Here is a 19,443-nt window from a genome sequence, read left to right on the forward strand (position 1 = left end):
TTTATTTAATGTGATATTTAATGTGATATTTTTATAGTTCAGGTCGATGCGAACTCGGCGATCACTATTATGTATAGTTTTTTTTTTCGCTTTTTCATATTATAAAGGACTTGATCAAGGAAACAGGGCGGGTTTTTATTAGATGAATAATAATTATTAGTTTTTATTAGATAAAACTTTTATTTATTTATTTTTCTAAAAATTATATTTTTTTTTACACTTACTAGGGGACTTGAAGATCTGATCTGATCCCTTGTACAATACACTGCACTACTTATGACAGTCAGTCTATTAGGTCGCTATTGACAGCAGCATTTAAGGGGTTAAACGACGGCGATCGGAGAGAACAGTGATCACTGCCGTTGCAGTGGGATATCAGCTGTATATTACAGCCGACACCCGCTGAAGATGAAGCGCGCACAGCTCCTGTGCCCACTTCATCCCCAGGGCGTTACTATACGCCCATTTGCGGGAAGAGGTTAATAAAATGTTTTTTTTGTTTTTTTTTTACATGTGTTTCTCTGATCTCCTCACGGATCTCACAGAAATGAGATCAGACATAGTGACAGGAGCTTTCTCCTGTAGACGACGTTACAGACGGCTGTGATTGGACAGTCTCTGAAGACTGACCAATCACAGCAATCGCCGGCATGGGGGCCTGCTGATTGGTCCCCAGGCCGGTAACAGAGACGGTTGGCTGTCAATGACAGCTGCCGTCGCTGTGTTATCACTATGTGATTTCACATAGTGACCGGTTATTCCTGCTCCGCAATAGTACGGCGCAGGTCTGCTTTAATAAGTGACGTGTGCCGTACTATTGCGGCGCAGGTACGCAACAGGTTAAAACGAGTGTTTGCTCGTTCATCTGCTGATCATTCCCCTGTTTAGACAGGGCAATTATCGTTCCTGGAACGCTCGTCTGCCCGACAATCGTCCAGTGTAAAACCCCCTTTAGTTCCAGTGAAGATAAATCTTAACGCTTTAGTAGAATGGAGATTGCTAGCCAGGCCCTCTCATCCAATATCAGTGTCTGACTTCACAAATGCTCTTCTGGACGAATGGGCAAAAATTCTCCAAAATCTTGTAGAAAGCCTTCCCGGAAGAGTGGAAGCTGTTTTGGCTGCAAGGGGGGGAGGGGGCGGGGGGGTCGTGGTCCAACTCCATATTAATGCCTATATTAATGCCTATGGATTTAGTGTGGGATGCCATAAAAGCTCCTGTAGGTGTAATGTGTAGGTGTCACAATACTTTTGTTCGTATAGTTTATGTCAATGGTCACCTTCCTTCCCAATTAAAAAATTCTTCATTTGTTAGATGTTATGATAAAACTTAGATAGTGGGCGTTATACTCCTTTACCAGCCCCTCAGAAAATCATACCGGAGTGATCCTTGATTTCTTTGTTGGACTTTCCTATGGGTACAATATCACCCACAAGCTTAGTTTTGTTCGGGCATCTAAGGCCTTATTCACACAAACGTAGTTCATGGCCGTGATACGTGCATGAAAATCACGCGCGTCGTACGGACCTATGTAACGCAATAGGGCCGTTCAGACAGTCCGTGATTTTGACGCAGCATGTGTCCGCTGCGTAAAACTCACGACATGTCCTATACTTGGCCGTTTTTCGCGCATCACGCACCCATTGAAGTCAATGGGTGCGTGAAAATCACGCGCGGCACACGGACGCACTTCCCGGTGCTGCGCGTGATTCGTGCAACAGTTGTTAAAGAAATTAAGGGACAAATGAAACCACCTCCTTCATTTCTGATTATTAACATAAAAACAGTGTCATAACGATGCCATATGCGCGCAAATCACGCAGCCACGCACCACATACTGATGGCACACGCAACTGAAACGCACAAAAAACGCTGCGTTTTTGCGCGCGCAAAACGCACATGTTCGTGTGAATAAGGCCTAATAGAAAGCCTAATATAAAGAGGTCTGGCAGTGTTGTCCATAGTAACCAATCAGATTCGAGCTTGTATTCTTCTAGTGAATGTTAAAACATGAAAGCTGTTACCTGATTGGTTGGTATGGGCAACTGCTCTACTTCTGTCGTCTGGACTAGTTATTCCTATATATGTAGCACAGACAGTCCACCGTTCTCTAGGTACACTGCCCAGCTGCTTCCGACCGTCTACCCTCCGCCTGCCGCCCCCGTTATTGCCCTATTCCCCCCTCCCTCTGTTGACCTCCCTTCCCCGCTCATTCTGTCAGTCAGCGGGTTGTTATGGTAACAGGAGCCGGCTGATTGCAGCTCAGTGATCGCAGCATCCAGAGCCAGGAGCGGGTACCAGAAGCAGCAGACACTTCCAGGAGAGCAGCGGAATCAGCAGCCGCCCTTCCCCATGCCTCCTCCGTGGTCTCCCGCTTTTGTCCCCCATCTTTTCTTTCTTATTCTCTCCGGTCTTCTTCTGGTCTCTTCGGATCTCCCCGGGGAGCTGTGCGGAGGAAAAGCGTGCGACACGCAGGTAGATATACGTATATAGAGGTCTATGTGACTGGAGATATGTACGTCCACACGTAATAAAGGTGTTCTCTCATTATATCCGTATATACCTGTCTGTGCAGCTCGTATCACTCCAAATAACAACACATTCATGTACAAGACGAGTGTTACCTGAGACTGCAGGGACACTAGTCTATGTACTTTATAATGATATACGTGAGGGTATCATTATATATATATATATATATATACAGTATATACACGTTGTTATAGCTAAAATAAAACATGAAGCAGCATCCATTGCAATATCATAGGAACATATGTATCATGTCTGAATGTCACCTATTACATACAATGTCACACAGAACATTGTAGTAGCAACCATGTGAGAGATAACTGTGATCAGTCACCTACATCTATCTATCTATCTATCTATCTATCTATCTATCTATCTATCTATCTATCTATCTATCTATCTATCTATCTATCTATCTATCTATCTATCTATCTATCTATCTATCTATCTATCTCATATCTATTCTATCTATCTATCTATCTCATATCTATTCTATCTATCTATCTATCTATCTATCTATCTATCTATCTATCTATCTATCTATCTATCTATCTATCTATCTATCATCTATCTATCTATCTATCTATCTATCTATCTATCTATCTATCTATCTATCTATCTATCTATCTATCTATCTCATATCTATTCTATCTATCTATCTCATATCTATTCTATCTATCTATCTCATATCTATCTATCTATCTATCTATCTATCTATCTCATATCTATCTATCTATCTATCTATCTATCTATCTATCTATCTATCTATCTATCTATCTATCTATCTATCTATCTTATCTATCTATCTATCTATCTATCTATCTATCTATCTATCTATCTATCTATCTATCTATCTATCTATCAATCTATCTATCTATCTATCTATCTATCTATCTATCTATCTAATCTATCATAATAGGGCAAGCCACATGCAAAAGAATGAGTCAATACAGGTCTTTGTTTCAGGTATTTCTATAATTATGTAATGTTAAAAAAAGAAGGTAATAATAAATAAATAAACCCGCTGCTATCTATTATTTTCAATGAATGAATATGGTCACATGGTTTCTATAAGGTGGATTGTTGTGACATTGCATATGGTGTATGACATATAGACAATGTCTGCTATATACAGTAGTTCTCTTCCATTAGCCTGGCTGATATGTTAGGTGTAGGTGTACATAGAGTGTATATCACCTTCTGGATGGTATATAGATTATATGTGTCCTTTATGTCTTTTGTGTCAGACTGCACAGGGTGGTGTCACGGAAGGGACGTTGTATTTTTGTAGTGCCCGACTTTACCATCCTTGAAGATGGGATGTGATGTATAGATTTCTATTGATTTGGAGTAAGAACTATTGGGAAATTGATACTTATCTGTATTTTCTGTGCAGGTTTTATGCTTATTTTGCTGTTTGAGTCAGCAGTGATTGGTATTGTATTGGTTGCACTAGGTACTGTGCCAATGCTGAAAATACCAGTCACAATAACAGTTATTTCGTCACGTGGGATAGTTGTGTGAATGAACGGCTTAGTCATCACCTGTGATTGAATCGCACAAGCTACATCACAAATCACACGTCCTTTCTAGCACTGTGTTTTATTTTAATGGAATTATATGGGACATTCAGGTCCTTAGATTAGGTCATCTTTCTGCCTTATTGTAAAGAGACCTAATGGCTTTTCTGTTAGTGCTATGTTTCTGCTAGAATCAGGCCAGTGAGATTTCCTATATAATAAGACTGAAGCTTCATGCGCTCTGACGTCTCTATGATCAGAGGCCAGACAGCTCATCATGGCTCACACAGTGTTAGGAGATTGACATGGAGCCTATTTTGGACTCTGATAACAATACAGCTGGCCATCACACATTGTACAGCAAATATATGTCCCAGCAGCTGCTATGCCACCTATGGAACGGAAGGCCTAGATCAGGTTGACCCATCATTGTACTGTGTGTACCAACGCAGGGGCCCAACTGGAGACTGCATTGCTAGCAGAGAGTGGGGAACCAACAGTCATTCTACCCTTCTTTTTTACAAATACCGTGAAGGAGGGGTAAACGAGTGCCTTGCCCTCCTATCCCAGAATGCAAAATAAGCAGGCGTGGGGATGGACCCATTTTAATATTTGTATGTATGCCCCTATTACACAAGCCCCTACTAAGCAGTGGCATAAAACCATTTATCTAGCAATGTTGTACATAAAAGAAAGTTGGCTCCATAGAAAACGTCATTATGTTACTGGGTGCTGCCACCTCGGAAAGAACAGCCTTTCCATGACCCATTGGCCATTCCCCTCTTCCTGGTGATCGATATAACATCAGAGGATTTTCAGTACAACTGAAAGATCATTTGGGGCAGATTTATCATAGTCTTTATGCCAGTTTTTGGGAGTAAAAACATAGAAAAATATTGCATTAGTTCCGAACGCCATATTTTTGTAGCCTTCATGACACATTCGCCAACATGTACAAAATATTCAGGGCATCAGAGTTGCAGTCATTTAAAACCACTTTGTACCATTTTTGCCCAGACTGCCTGGAGAAGAGTTACTGGAGCATGGTGGACCAATATCAATAAATCTCCCCCATTGTTACTAAGGTTTGTAGTCTTGGGTGGGATTAGCTAGCATTAAACCTATAAATTGACTCTGAATGTGAAGTCCTATGAATATAAAGTCCTTGGAAATTACTTTCGAATAAGTATCTCTACACCCCTAGATTACTATTACGCAGTCATGACATTGTAATGGTCTTGTATAGTGATTTCTTGTTTTACATTTTGTTAGTAATATATTGCACCAGTGTTGTATCTGTTGACACAATAATGGGAGTGAGGGCACTTCAGAAACGTATTTATTGCAGTGGCTGAAGTGTGCCTGTTTGCATGTACAGAGTGCCAGGACGATTTAATATGCATCTTGTTAAAAGTATTGGACAAAGCCCAATGTGTGCCTCATCCGTATATACTCATCTCCCTTTTCAGAGAAAACTCTAGATAATAACTTTTCATTCGTTTCTTTGTAAAAGAAAATACACCAGGTCTATGGTTTTATCAGTCTGTCATCATACTGTATGCCTATTGTGTGGAGGGGAACTTATGGTGTATTTATACATTGGCGCCATAGCATTTTGAAAACTGAGATATGGGGAATGTAATCAGATATTCAAGAAGGGGTAATCTTTGTCTGAAGAAGTAAAAAAAAGTCTAAGTTACCCACCAAACAAGTCCCCCATACCTCAATTTCCTGAACCTCTGTGAGTTTACGTGGGGTTGAGATACTGACAATACTTCCCAGCAGTCCAGTTTTTCCAGGATTGTCCTGCGAAATGGATGTCAAAGGGTGTGTGGACCATACAAATGTGCACCCAAAGTGAGTGCTTTGGGAGGTATTTGGGGGAGTCCCTGGGTGGATCAGGGCAAGGGTTAAAATGTTGGGAGGTATGACCACAGCTGAATGTTCATGATTTCAGGGGATTTAGGCTTTAATAAATGCAATGAGGCCCTATAGAACACAGGGGTGTAAGTACCAGGTTAGCAGATATAGCACCTGCTATTGGATCCATCTTCTAATGGGCCCCATCTCATCTGCACTCTGTAAAGTACAGTTAGTGATGACTATGGATGATAAAAAATGTTGCATCCCTACTGTATGCATTATGCCCTCTTCTGTGGTATCACTTTCTGCATTATTTCTGTGCTGTGACATCTCTACATTATACCTGCCCCGTGACATTGTGTTTTTTTCTTATGCTGTGATGTCACCATATGCATTATCCCTGTACTGTGACAAAACTTTGTGCATTATCTTTGTACTATGACCAGTGTTCCCTATAAGGCGTGCAGCTGCACTTCCTCAGTCCGCCCGCTCACTAAAGTTTAAAGCCTGCGCACTGTTACGGGCGGCGGGTGGATGCTGTGGCGTCGCTAGCACCGGAGGGGGCTCCGGTGCTAGCGACAGCCACATTCACTTGTATGTGCGTCCTCATGACGCACATACAAATGAATACTATAGGCTGCAGGACACGTTAAGCCTGCAGCCTATAAGGCGCTGGGAGTCGCGCAGGCCGGCGTGATGACGTCACATCACGCTGGTCTGCGCATGAGTCCCACCGGAGAGGCAGTGTAGCGCTCTGTGTGTCGCCGGAACAGGGCAAGGTAAGTACAATCTTTTTTTATTTAAGGAGCTGTGGGGAGGGGGGCTGTGTAGCGCTATATACAAGGGGAGGAGTGGGGCTTTGTAGTGCTATATATGGGGGAAGTGCTGTGTAACAGTATATACACAATGGGAGGAGTGGGGCTGTGTAGCATTATATACAAGGGGAGGGAGGCTGTGTAGCACTATGTACACAAGGGGAGGATGGGGGCTGTGTAGCATTATATACAAGGGGAGGAGGGGGGCTGTGTATCACTATATACAAGGGGTGGAGGGGGGCTGTGTAGCACTATATACAAGGGGAAGAGGGGGACTGTGTAGCACTATATACAAGGGGAGGGGCTGTGCAGCGCTATATACACAAGGGGAGGAGGGGGGCTGTGTAGCACTATATACAAGGGGAGAGGGGGGCTGTGTAGCACTATATACAAGGGGAGAGGGGGCTGTGTAGCACAATATACATGGGGAGGAGGCAACTGTGTAGCACGATTTACAGGTGGAGGGGGACTGTGTACCACGATATGCTGTGTAGCACAATATACAAGGGGAGAGGGGCTATGTAGCACTATATACAAAGGGAGAGGGGGCCGTGTAGGGCTATATACAAGGAGAGATGTGGGCTGTGTAGCACTATATACAGGGGGGAATTGCTGTGTAGCGCTATATACAAGGGGAGCAGGGGCTGTGTCACGCTATATACAAGGGGAGGGGCTGTACAGCGCTGTATATACAAGGGGAGGAGGGGGGCTGTGTAGCGCTATATACAAGGGGAGAGGGGCTGTGTAGCACTATATACAAGGCGAGAGGGGGGCTGTGTAGCACTATATCCAAGGTAAGAGGGGGGCTGTGTAGCACTATATACAAGGGGAGAGGAGTCTGTGTGGCACTATCTACAGGGGGACTGTGTGGCACTATCTACAGGGGGGGCTGTGTGGCACTATCTACAGGGGGGCTATGTGGCACTATCTACAGGGGGCTGTATGGCACTATACAGGGGGGGCTGTGCGGTACTATATACAGGGGGAAATGCTGTGTAGCACTATATACAAGGGGGCTTTGTGGCACCATATACGGGGGGATGACGACTTTGTGGCACTATCTACCAGTGGGCTGTGTGGCACTATCTACAGGGGGGTCTGTGTAGCACTATCTACAGGAGGGTCTGTGTGGCACTATCTACAGGGAGGTCTGTGTGGCACCATCTACAGACGGGTATGTGTGGCACCTTCTGCAGGGGGGTCTGTATGGCACTATCTGCAGGGAGGTCTGTGTGGCACTATCTGCATGGGGGTCTGTGTGGCACTATCTACAGGGGGGTCTGTGTGGCACTACAGGAGTGTAGGTGTGGCACTATCTACAGTGGGGTCTGTGTGGCAGGATCTACAGGGGGGTCTGTGTGGCAGGATCTACATGGGGTCTGTGTGGCAGGATCTACAGGGTGTGGCAGGATCTACAGGAGGGTCTGTGTGGCAGGATCTACAGGGGGTCTGTGTGTCAGGATCTACAGGGGGGTTTGTGTGGCAGGATCTACAGGGGGGTCTTTGTGGCAGGATCTACAGGGGGGTCTTTGTGGTAGGATCTACAGGGGGGTCTGTGTGGCAGGATCTACAGGGGGGTCTGTGTGGCAGGATCTACAGGGGGGTCTGTGTGGCAGGATCTACAGGGGGGGTCTGTGTGGCAGGATCTACAGGGGGGTCTGTGTGGCAGGATCTACAGGGGGATGTTTGTGGCACGATCTACAGGGGCTGTGTGGCGCTATCTATAGGGGCAGTGGTGTAATGAAGGATTCTTTCATTGATGCCTATAATTGGTGTTTTTATCTGTCTATTGTACTGCTGTACTTGTAATATTATAGTATTTAAAAAAGTAATAAAACTAATTTCAAATAAGTTTTCTTATTCTCTAATTTATTCGCTATATTAGCATTTCCTGGGGGTATTACAGTTAGTCATCAGATCGCCCACCATTGATGGAGACTTGCCCTGCTTCCCAACTGCCCCACTCAGGAGCTGCCAAGGCTTAGAGGGACCATTGACTATGACACCACTTTGTACCTTATCTCTGTACTGTGACATGGCAGATTGTAGAGGTCACACAACATATTTTCCAGCAGAGTAAAATTACTCTCTTAGCATTTCTGAGGAGTATTTTTAGCCAAGGAGGAGTAAGTAATTTACAGTAATTCAATATAATACGTAGGAATATGTGGTGCTAAAAACTCAATATATATGTAGGGAAACTAATACAGTAATAGAAGATAAGTTGGCATTACCAGGGTGATCAGTTTATGTAGACAGAAAGGGAAATGTGTCTTTTCCACTGTAGATGTCTTCCTAATGTTGTTGGTGGATCACACAATAACGCCAGATCAGCATTTTGAACTTTCAATGAATTTCCCTATTCATCTGTAAAACAAGTGCATTGACATAACCTGAATCCAATGTGGTGGTGATTCACCAGTCCTAATGATTGTGGGAGGACAGGCTAAGTGCAGAGCATAGACACCTACTGTAGTGAGGACCCCCATGTTAGCAGTCATTCAGCTGTTGTAAAACCACAACTTCTTGCCTGCTCCATCATCTGTCTTTCCATCCATGTGAAAGTCACCAAGGGTCCAGGACCAAGGACAGAGAAAGAGAAGCTCTTGACACACAAACAGGTCCCTGGCCTCTGCGTACAGGCTCCAAGTTAGTAAAAAATCTGCTTACTCAGCAGCCAGCAGATAAGTTTCCAAATTACCTTCATTCACATCCAGAGCTGAACATCACTCTCAGCGAAAGTCTGTATTGGGGATCAACATCCAGTGTTTCGCACCAAAAACAACCATGAGTTTCAATGGAATTGAGGAAAAAGTGATCAGTTGCTGCCGCTGTGGTGACACCGCTACCGCACAGCCAGGGCAGCTCCACCTTCCCTCACTCCCCGGAGTGGAGGCAAGGTTCTGGGACACTAGGCCAGCATGTTGGAGATAGTGCCCTCACAGCAGAGATGCGGAGACCGCTAGGTTGCAGACATCTATTGTTGCTGGCCAGCAGTCTCAGGACCCGTGTGGCCTGTTAGCAGCTCAGCTATAAGGAGACACTACCTCCAACAACTGTTACTAGCTCGAGTATAAAAATTAAGCTGAAAGTGAATAGAGTTAAGTCTCATGCGTAACGTAAATACGCATGAGACTGATTTTAAAGCGTACCAGAGCCTTTAGGCATCAGTGACGCCTGTAGAGGTGTTATTGCGACCTCCGGCAGTTTGTAGGTTTCAGTAGATTATTCTTGCACTGTGACACCACTCAGTTAATTATTTCTATGCTGTGACATCTCTGTGTGAATTACCCCTGCACTGTCACATAATGCGCACTTTATTGCACTAATGTAGCACCACTGTGTGTATGATTTTTGTGCTGTTATTTCATCAAGTTAATTATCCTTTTATTATGACCGTACCATGTGTATTATCTCTGTCCTGTGACCTCACTTTGTGACATCACTTTGTGCATTATTCCGCTAGTATGACACCATTGTGCGTATAATTCTTTATTACGTTAACTATCCCCTTATTATGACATCACTTGCATGCTTTTTTCCTTTACTCTAACAGACATATGGTAACATCACTTTGTACCATTATCCCTATACTGCAACATTACTTTGTGCATTATCCCTGTACTGTGACATCACTTTGTGCATTATCCCTGTACTGTGACATCACTTTGTGCATTATCCCTTTACTGTGACATCACTTTGTGCATTATCCCTGTACTGTGACATCACTTTGTACATTATCCCAGTACTGTGACATCACTTTGTGCATTATCCCTTTACTGTGACATCACTTTGTGCATTATCCCTGTACTGTGACATCACTTTGTGCATTATCCCTGTACTGTGACATCACTTTGTGCATTATCCCTGTACTGTGACATAATTCTGTGCATCACTTCTATACTCTGACATAACTTTATGACATGTCAGGCAGACAAACCATAGATAGCATTATATTCTGGTGGGTGGGATATGCCATCTAGGACTTCACCGATCCTGGGAATAGGCCACTCGTTGTGCCATCTACCAAGTTTTCATTAAAATAAATTTTCCACAGTGATCATATATAACATATGAATCTAATATGTCAAAAAAGTCTGACTGTTACGCTGGGAACCCCACCAATCGTGAGAACGAGATTGATGGCCACATGCGTGCGGTCACTATCCATTGAACTTTGTTGGAGAAACATAAACTGTGAGTCAGCTGAGACATTTCTGAACCAAATAATTTCATATTCACCTTGTACAATTTTTGATGAATATCTGCAGGTTGAGATAATTTGTTAATTTCTGTGTCAAGAAGAACTTTGATTTTGTCAGATGCAGGGAACTCATACTTTATGAGGCTATAATTTCCGATCACTGTGAGTTTAACATACACAATTATTTTTTGCGGAAGTGTTAACGGTTAACAATAGGTAAGATAGGTAGATAATACCGCTATACAAGGAAGCATGATAGTTTTTCAAACATACCTATGTTGCCCAAGTCAGTTTATTATGAAAAAAAAATAATGGTTCTATTCCTCCTGACACCGTATGCAAATGAGTACTGATGAGTCCTGCAATCCATGAAGTCCTGTATTCTATGTGGTTTCTGCTTAGGCTTCGTTCTCACCTGCGTTGGGTCTCCGTTCATGGCTTCTGCCGTTCCTTTCCATCAGGGGAACCCATGAACGGAATCCAAACTGAAACAAACGGAAAACATAGGTTTCCGTTTGCATCACCATTAATTTCAATGGTGACAGATCCGGTGCAAATGGTTTCCGTTTGTCACCATTGTTTAAGGGTTCCGTCATTTTGACCGAATCAATACCGTACGGTACTCAGTTTGGATTCCGTTCATGGGTTCCCCTGATGCAAAGGTCCGATGGAACCCATGAACGGAGTCCCAACGCAGATGTGAATGAAGCCTTAGAATGCAGGGACACTTCCTTGATTGTAGGACTCTTCAGTGCTCGTTTGCATATGGCGCCCGGTGGTGGGCAACATAAGTATGTTTGAAAAAGTATCATCCTTCCCTGTACAGCGGTATTTGCGGTTTGGGAGGCGAAAATATGATGACAGACTCCCTTTAATTAAGAAACAGCATCCATAGCTAGAATTGGAATGTATGCATTTTTTTTTTGAGATTAGTGTAGTCATCAGATCTGTCTGAGCTCTGTTTCACCAGGGCGTCAGTTATCCTGGTACTTTCTTATTGAGCTCCTGCAATGTTCAGTGTGGCTTGAAGAATAGAGGTCACAGTTGTTAAAGTAACTTGGACGTTATTAACTTTATCACCAGCCCATGTTTCATTAGGAAACTGACATTGATATTGCCACTTCCCTGAAGAATATCTTTAGAAAGCAGTAGCATAGTTATGGATGAGCACAAGTCTTAGTGCTGCTATATGTACTTTAGCCATCTTTGCGCAGAATCAATTAAGGAGTAGTTGTGACTTCAGATTTCGATCTGTATGCAATGTTTAGAAATATCCTGTACGATGTCAATAGGAGTATATAAAGATTCACATACTTTCCATTTCTAGGATGTTTGTTCCTTACTTGATGGATATTTTTTCATTTATCTGTTATTCATTTTGAGTAGTCTATATGCCACTTCTGGATTTGGAACGCGATATTTTCTGGAATATACCCTTTAAGGGGTATATTTTTAGGTTGAAAAAGGCTGAAAATTGATATTTTGTCCGGAGGGAAGGTACTTACCCCACACCCAAAGTTATACTTACCTGGTTCATGGGGTCTCCATGCGGAAACCTTTACAGGAAAGAACTCTCTACATAGGGTTGGGTGAGCGCCTTCCCTCTGGCAAAATCACTATTTTCAGCTTTTTCTAGTTAGGGTAATTTTAAATTTGGAGTACCTATTTAAGTATATCATTAAAGAACATTATGTCCACTGCTAGGCTTTGCTGTAAAAAGGTATTTAAAAAAAAGCACTCTGTACTCCTCGTTTTAATATGTGGGGACGTGTAGTGTAATGTTATGTATCAATTTACCTGGTGCTGTATTTCACAGGTAGCCGTTCTGTTCCAGGCCGCCGCTGGGTCACGTGATTTTCACTCTGAGGGTATGTTCACACGATAGCAGGCATTTACGTGTGAAAAGACAGACTGTTTTCAGGAGAAAACAGCTGCCTCGTTTCACACGTAAAAGCTCCTCCTCGTATTATGCGAGGCGTCTGTGACGCTCGTAAATCTTGAGGTGAGTTCAATGAAGAACGGCTCAAATTACGTTGCAAATTACGTTGCAAAGAAGTGCCCTGCACTTCTTTTGACGAGGCTGTATTTTTACACGTCGTCGTTTGACAGCTGTCAAACGACGACGCGTAAATGACAGGTTGTCTGCACAGTACGTCGGCAAACCCATTCAAATGAATGGGCAGATGTTTGCCAACGTATTGTAGCCCTATTTTCAGGCGTAAATCGAGGCATAATACGCCTCGTTTACGCCTGAAAATAGGTCGTGTGAACCCAGCCTCACTCTCTGATTCCTTCAGTGTTTTCTGTAGACACCTGAGGTCAGTGTGTCAATGCAAGTCTATGACACTCACATTAAGGGTCCCATAGACTTGCATTGGGACTCTGGTTTCTATAGCAGACGCTGTAGGATTTTAGAGAGTCAGAGTAAAGATCATGTGACCCAGCGGCGGCCTGGGAAATACAGCACCAGGTTACTTGATACAAAACATTGCACTACATGTTACCACGTATTAAAATGAGGGGAGGGAAGGGGGGAATACATAAGATTGCTTCTTTAAGGCCCCATGCACACGACCGTAAAAATATCTCCGTAAGTCTTCGGACTTATTCAGTTCTATTGGCCGCGAACACTTTTCCGTATTGCTACGGATAGGTGTCCGTGCCGTAGAACTGTACCGCAAAAGATAGAACATGTTCTATCTTTAACGTTTTACGGGCCATGCTCTCTTACTTTGTATGGGGAAACGGGCCGGAAATAAGGGCTGCGGCCCGCAGCCTTTGGTGGCAGGCCGTGCCCGCAATCACGGGCCGTTCATACTCAAAAACCCTCCAAAATGTTCTGTAAAGAAGAGTGGGCTATAATTCCTCCACAGCAATGTCAAATATATTGATATCACAAGTTATCACAATAGTTTGATTGCAGTTGTTACTGACAAGGGTAACACAGTTATTAGGTTTAGGGGGGAAGTAACTTTTTCATATGGGTGATTTTAAATTAAATGGAATGTTAATAAGCTGCATTTTGTGTTTACTCGTGTTGTCTTTATCTTTTATTAAGATTAGTTGGATGATCTGAAACATTGAAATTTTTTGCCAAAATAGTAGAAATCTGGTGAGGGGCAAATACTTTTTCACAGCAATGTATTTAGCAGTCTTAAGGCCTGATTCACACGAACGTGTTAAACGTCCGTGGGACGGCCGTTGAAACAGCGACCGTCCCACGGACCTATGTAATTCAATGTGGCCGTTCCCACAGCCGTTGTTTCAACGGACCGTGTGAAGGGTCCGTGCGAAAATAGGACTTATCCTGTCTTTTCACGTATCACGCATCCCTCCATAGACTCTCAACTATGGGGGATGCGTGACATCGCGTCCCGCAGCGCTGAGCACGGATGCACCTCGGACGTGAAAAACTAGGCCTAAGAGTTTATGGGGTGAAATCTGCTGACAGTTTCCTGTTAAATCCCCAAACATGAGTACAGAGGTAATGTATATGATTCACTTTGGTGACTAGTGCTGGTGACGAGCTGCAGACGGATCTCATAGACATACACGAAACACTCGCAGGAACAATATATTTAGTCTGCATATAAACAACCTGGTAACAAATTTATTTTTGCTTGTTGACATATTTGCTTGTCTAGTACTTAAGTAGTTAACTCTACTGAGGTGATTGAGAAACATGCTGACCTTGATGATTGTCTATAGAGTCCAGTAGGCCCGGGTTGAGTCTATTTATAGAAGCGCAATAGAGCTCTGGCTTTATGAAAAGCGGGCCGGTAGAATTAGGCTTCAGTCTCAGATGTGCAAGATGAAAGGTACCAGTCTGGCATATTTTCCACTGGTAGCTGGGGAGTAGAACGCAGTGCACACGCCATGGAGATGGGGGATATTGCTGTCTTCTATCCGTGTCAATGTAGTACAGACGTAAGACTTGATTATACCTTGTCTTTTATGTCAACTCCAGCGAGGCCCCATGAAGGAAACTAACAAGCTCCTGTTATTTGCCTGGCTGATGTCGAATAACAAGAAACAAGGCCAGCAGCAGGCACGGCGCTGGTATCTTGGACGTGGCGTCTTCATATGACCTAGCCTAGAGAGTTCGGATTCATAAGCATGGCCTGAATCTTCATCCTTAAGGCCTCATGCACACGACCGTATTTTTTCCCTCCCGTAAATACTGGCGTAAATACAGGTCCGGTGTCACACGTATTCGACCCGTTTTGCACCAGTATTTACGGACCCGTGCCTGTAAATACGGGCCCGTTGTCACCCGTATTCCACCCGTATTTACGGGCACGTATTCTCTGCAAAATTGCACTGCACTTATCGGCAGCCCCTTCTCTCTATCAGTGCAGGATAGAGAGAAGGGGCAGCCCTTTCCAAGGTAAAAGTAAAAGAAATTCATACTTACCCGGCCGTTGCCTTGGTGACGCGTCTCTCTCTTGACATCCAGCCCGACATCCCTGGATGAGGCGGCAGTCCATGTGACCGCTGCAGCCTGTGATTGGCCTGTGATTGGCTGCAGCGGTCACATGGGCTGAAACGTCATCCAGGGATGTCGGGCCGGATGTCGAGAGGGACGCGTCACCAAGGCAACGGCAGGGAGGCCGGACTGGAGAACGAAGCAGGAAGTTCTCGGTAAGTATGAACGTCTTTTCTTTTTTTTTACAGGTTGCTCTATATTGTGATCGGAATTCACTGTCCAGGGTGCTGAAAGAGTTACTGCCGATCAGTTAACTCTTTCAGCACCCTGGACAGTGACTAATTACTGACGTCGCCTAGCAACGCTGCCGTAATGACGGGTGCACACACGTAGCCAACCGTCATTACGGGAGCTCCATAGACTTCTATGGGCTGCCCGTGCCGTTATTACGGCCTGAAATAGGACATGTTCTATCTTTTTCAACGGCACGGGCACCTTCCCGTAAGAAAACGGGAAGGTACTCGTGGCCAATAGAAGTCTATGAGCCCGTTATTATGGGTCGTAATTACGACCCGTAATAACGGGAGTTTTTACGGTTGTGTGCATGAGGCCTTAGGGTATGTTTTTTTCCACACACAGGATACGCTGTAGATTTTATGCAACAGAAAATCTGCAGCAGAATATCTAGAAAAACGCTGGTAAATTTGTCGCAGAAATCCGCACCATTAGTGCGTTTTTCCTGCTTATATTGCTGCGAAAACGCTGCGTTTTTACCTGCGGATTTAGGCCGGGTTCCCACGTAGCGTAAACGCTGCAAAATTTCGGAACTACGGAAAAAAATAAATAAATCATACTTACTAAGAACATCCTGCTCCTTCCTGCAGTACGGCCTCCTGGGATGACGTTGCATCCCATGTGACCGCTGCAGCCAATCACAGGCTGCAGTGGCGGTCACATGGGATGATACGTCATCCCAAGAGGCCGGCCTGGATGACGTCAGAGGCTGGCCTCCTGGGATGACGTTACATCCCATGTGACCACCGCTGCAGTTGGTCACATGGGCTGCAGCGCCGTCCAGGGAGGCCGGACCAGACTGCGATGGAGGGACGTGTCGCCATAACAATGACGTAAGTATGAAAGTTTTTTACCGCTGCTTTCCACAGCAGAAATTCCGTCTGAAAAAACGCACCAAAACGTGGTGCGGTTTTCGGACAGAATGTACTGCGGGTTCCAGGTCAGATACGCTGCGTGAAAAACATTGTATCCGTACCGTGGGAACGCGGCTTTAGTGTTAAACATTGGTTATAGCAAATTATATGTGCACCCGCGGATTTCTAGTGGTTTTCACTGCGTTTCCGCTGCATTTTCGCTGTAAAAACTGCAACAACATAAATCTGTTGCAAAATTTCTGCTCCCCGTTGAAGTCCGTTGAAGTCTATGGTATGTGCACACGCTAGCTGGCTTTTATGGCTGAAATGACAGACTGTTTTGAGGAGAAAACAGCTGCGTCGTTTCAGACATAAAAGCTCCTCCTCGCATTATTCGAGGCGTCTTTGACGCTCGTAAATCTTGAGCTGCTCTTCATTGACTTCAATGAAGAACGGCTCAAATTACGTTGCAAAGAAGTGTCCTGCACTTCTTTGCCGAGGCAGTCAATTTACGCGTCGTCGTTTGACAGCTCGTCTGCACAGTACGTCGGCAAACCCATTCAAATGAATGGGCAGATGTTTGCCGACGTATTGTAGCCGTATTTTCAGACGTAAAACGAGGTATAATACGCCTCGCTTACGTCTGAAAATAGGTCGTGTGAACCCAGCCTATAGGCCAAACACGCAGCATCTCTGCACAGAACCCGCAGAATAAATTGACATGTTGTGGAATTGAAAAACACATCGCAGAACACTTTCCACATTACTTTTGTATGTTTTTTTTCCGCAGCGTGGGAATGAGATTTTCTAAATTTCACTCACTTTGCTGCTGCTGCAGAATTTCTGCACAGAATTCCGTTGCGTAAATTCCGCAGATTTTACGCTATATGGTAACCCGGCCTTAGGCTTTAAATGTCCTCTCCACTCTGAGTCACCACTCTCTCTCTGGTCCACCCTTCCTCCTTCTTTCTTTTCTTCCCCGTCCTCTGCTTTTCTTATTGATTGAATGTTCTCCTCCCACTGTCTTTCTCTCTAACGTATCTGCTATAAAGTAGCTCCCACCTTTACTTCTCCTCATCCATCCGTCACTTGCTAGCTACAGAGTAAGGCCTTATTCACACGAACGTGTGCGTTTTGCGTGCGCAAAAAATGCTGCGTTTTTTGCGCGTTGCAGTTCCGTGTGTCATCAGTGTTTGTTGCGTGGCTGCGTGGTTTTCATGCATATGCCATCCTTATGACACGTGGTTTTGATGTTTAGAAAAAGAAATGAAGGAAGTGCTTTTATTTTTTCCTTCATTTCTTTATCTACTGTTGCACAAATCACGCGCGACACACAGAAGTGCTTCCGTGTGCCGTGCGCGATTTTCAATCACCCATTGACTTCAAAGGGTGCGTGATGCGTGAAAAATGCCCAAGTATAGGACATGTCGTGAGTTTTACGCAGCGGACATACGCTGCGTGAAAATCACGGACTGTCTGAACGGCCCCATTCACTAACACAGTTCCGTGCGACACGCATGATTTTCATCTGCCCATTCGTTTGAATGGGTCTTACGATGTTCTGTTCCGACGGTCATTTTTTTTACACCCCGCTGTCAAAAGGCGGAGCGTAAATAGACGCCCGCGTCAAAGAAGTGCCTGTCACTTCTTCAGACGTTAAATGGAGCCGTTTTCCATTGACTCCATAGAAAAACAGCTCCATTTACGTCCGTAATTGAGGCAGCAAAAAAGCGCCTCAACATGCCATGACGGCTGAAATTACGGAGCTATTTTCTCATGATTTTGCTTTAATCCATGGACACAAAAAGTTATTTTACATCGGCCAATGATCATATGAGCGCTCGTTCCCGATCACTGCCTCTAGGATTTGTAGGAGTTGCTGGGCAAGTCGGAGCTGGGTTTAAAATGTGCTGCAATAGGGGATTTAATTATTGGGAGGTATCTATGCTGATCAAAAAATTGTTGGAACCTTAAGGACGGATTTACATGAGCGTGTGCGTTTTGCGCGCGCAAAAAATGCGGTGTTTTGCACGCGCAAAAGGTACTTAACAGCTCCGTGTGTCATCACCATATATATGATGATGATTTTCGCGCAGCCGCCATCATTATGACACTCTGTATGTTTGTAAACAGAAAAGCTGTGGTGCTTTTCTGTTTTCAATCATACTTCTTACTGCTGTTGCGCGAATCACGCGCGTCCCACGGAAGTGCTTCCGTGTGCTGCGCGTGATATTCACGCACCCTTTGACTTCAATTGGTGCGTGATGCGCGAACAGCGCAGAAATATAGGACATGTCGTGCGTTTCACGTAGCGGACACACGCTTCGGGAAAATCACCGACTGTCTGCACGGCCCCATAGACTAACATAGGTCCGTGCGACGCGCGTGAAAATCACACGCTTGCACGGACGTATATCACGTTCGTGTAAATCCGCCCTAAGGCTATGTTGACACTGGGCGGATACGCTGCGTAAAAGCACACAGAGTATCTGCCCTGTGCACCACAGGGAATTCCAGCCGAAAAAAACGTACCAAATTGTGGTGCAGTTTTTCGTCCGGAATGTCCGTTGCAGGAAAACTGCACATTAACAAAAAAAAAGTTTCATGTATCTACGTAGCCATGGCGACGCGTCCCTCCGCAGTCCTGCAGCCCGGCCACCTGGGATGACGTTTCATCCGATGTGACCACTGCAGCCGTCACATCGTCACAAGGATTTATTATTTTTTCTGAGGTTTTTTTTGCGTCGGAATTGCTGTTTTTCCGCCACAAAAAACGCAACATCTGGTATTTGAATTCAATAGGGAAAACACGCAACAAATAAGCAGCGATTACGCAAATAGAATTGCCATGCGGTGGTTTAAAAACTGCACCGCAGGTCAATTTCTGAGCGACTTTTCCGCTGAGCATTTACGCAGCGTGTGGATGAGATTTCTTCAA

General features: G+C 44.4%; 1 protein-coding gene across 1 annotated transcript in view; it reads left to right on the forward strand.

The window, feature by feature from the left end:
- The first annotated feature begins 2,078 nt into the window (after nucleotides 1-2,078).
- Nucleotides 2,079-19,443, forward strand: part of DNER (delta/notch like EGF repeat containing) — a 259,501-nt gene continuing 242,136 nt past the window's right edge. Inside the window, exon 1 of the mRNA XM_075861264.1 lies at nucleotides 2,079-2,475. Coding sequence (XP_075717379.1) covers nucleotides 2,353-2,475 — 123 coding nt within the window. The 5' untranslated portion in view covers nucleotides 2,079-2,352. The remainder of the gene's footprint in view (nucleotides 2,476-19,443) is intronic.

The sequence above is a fragment of the Rhinoderma darwinii genome, chromosome 4, assembly GCF_050947455.1.
Source record: "Rhinoderma darwinii isolate aRhiDar2 chromosome 4, aRhiDar2.hap1, whole genome shotgun sequence".
Taxonomy (NCBI): Eukaryota; Metazoa; Chordata; class Amphibia; order Anura; family Rhinodermatidae; genus Rhinoderma; species Rhinoderma darwinii.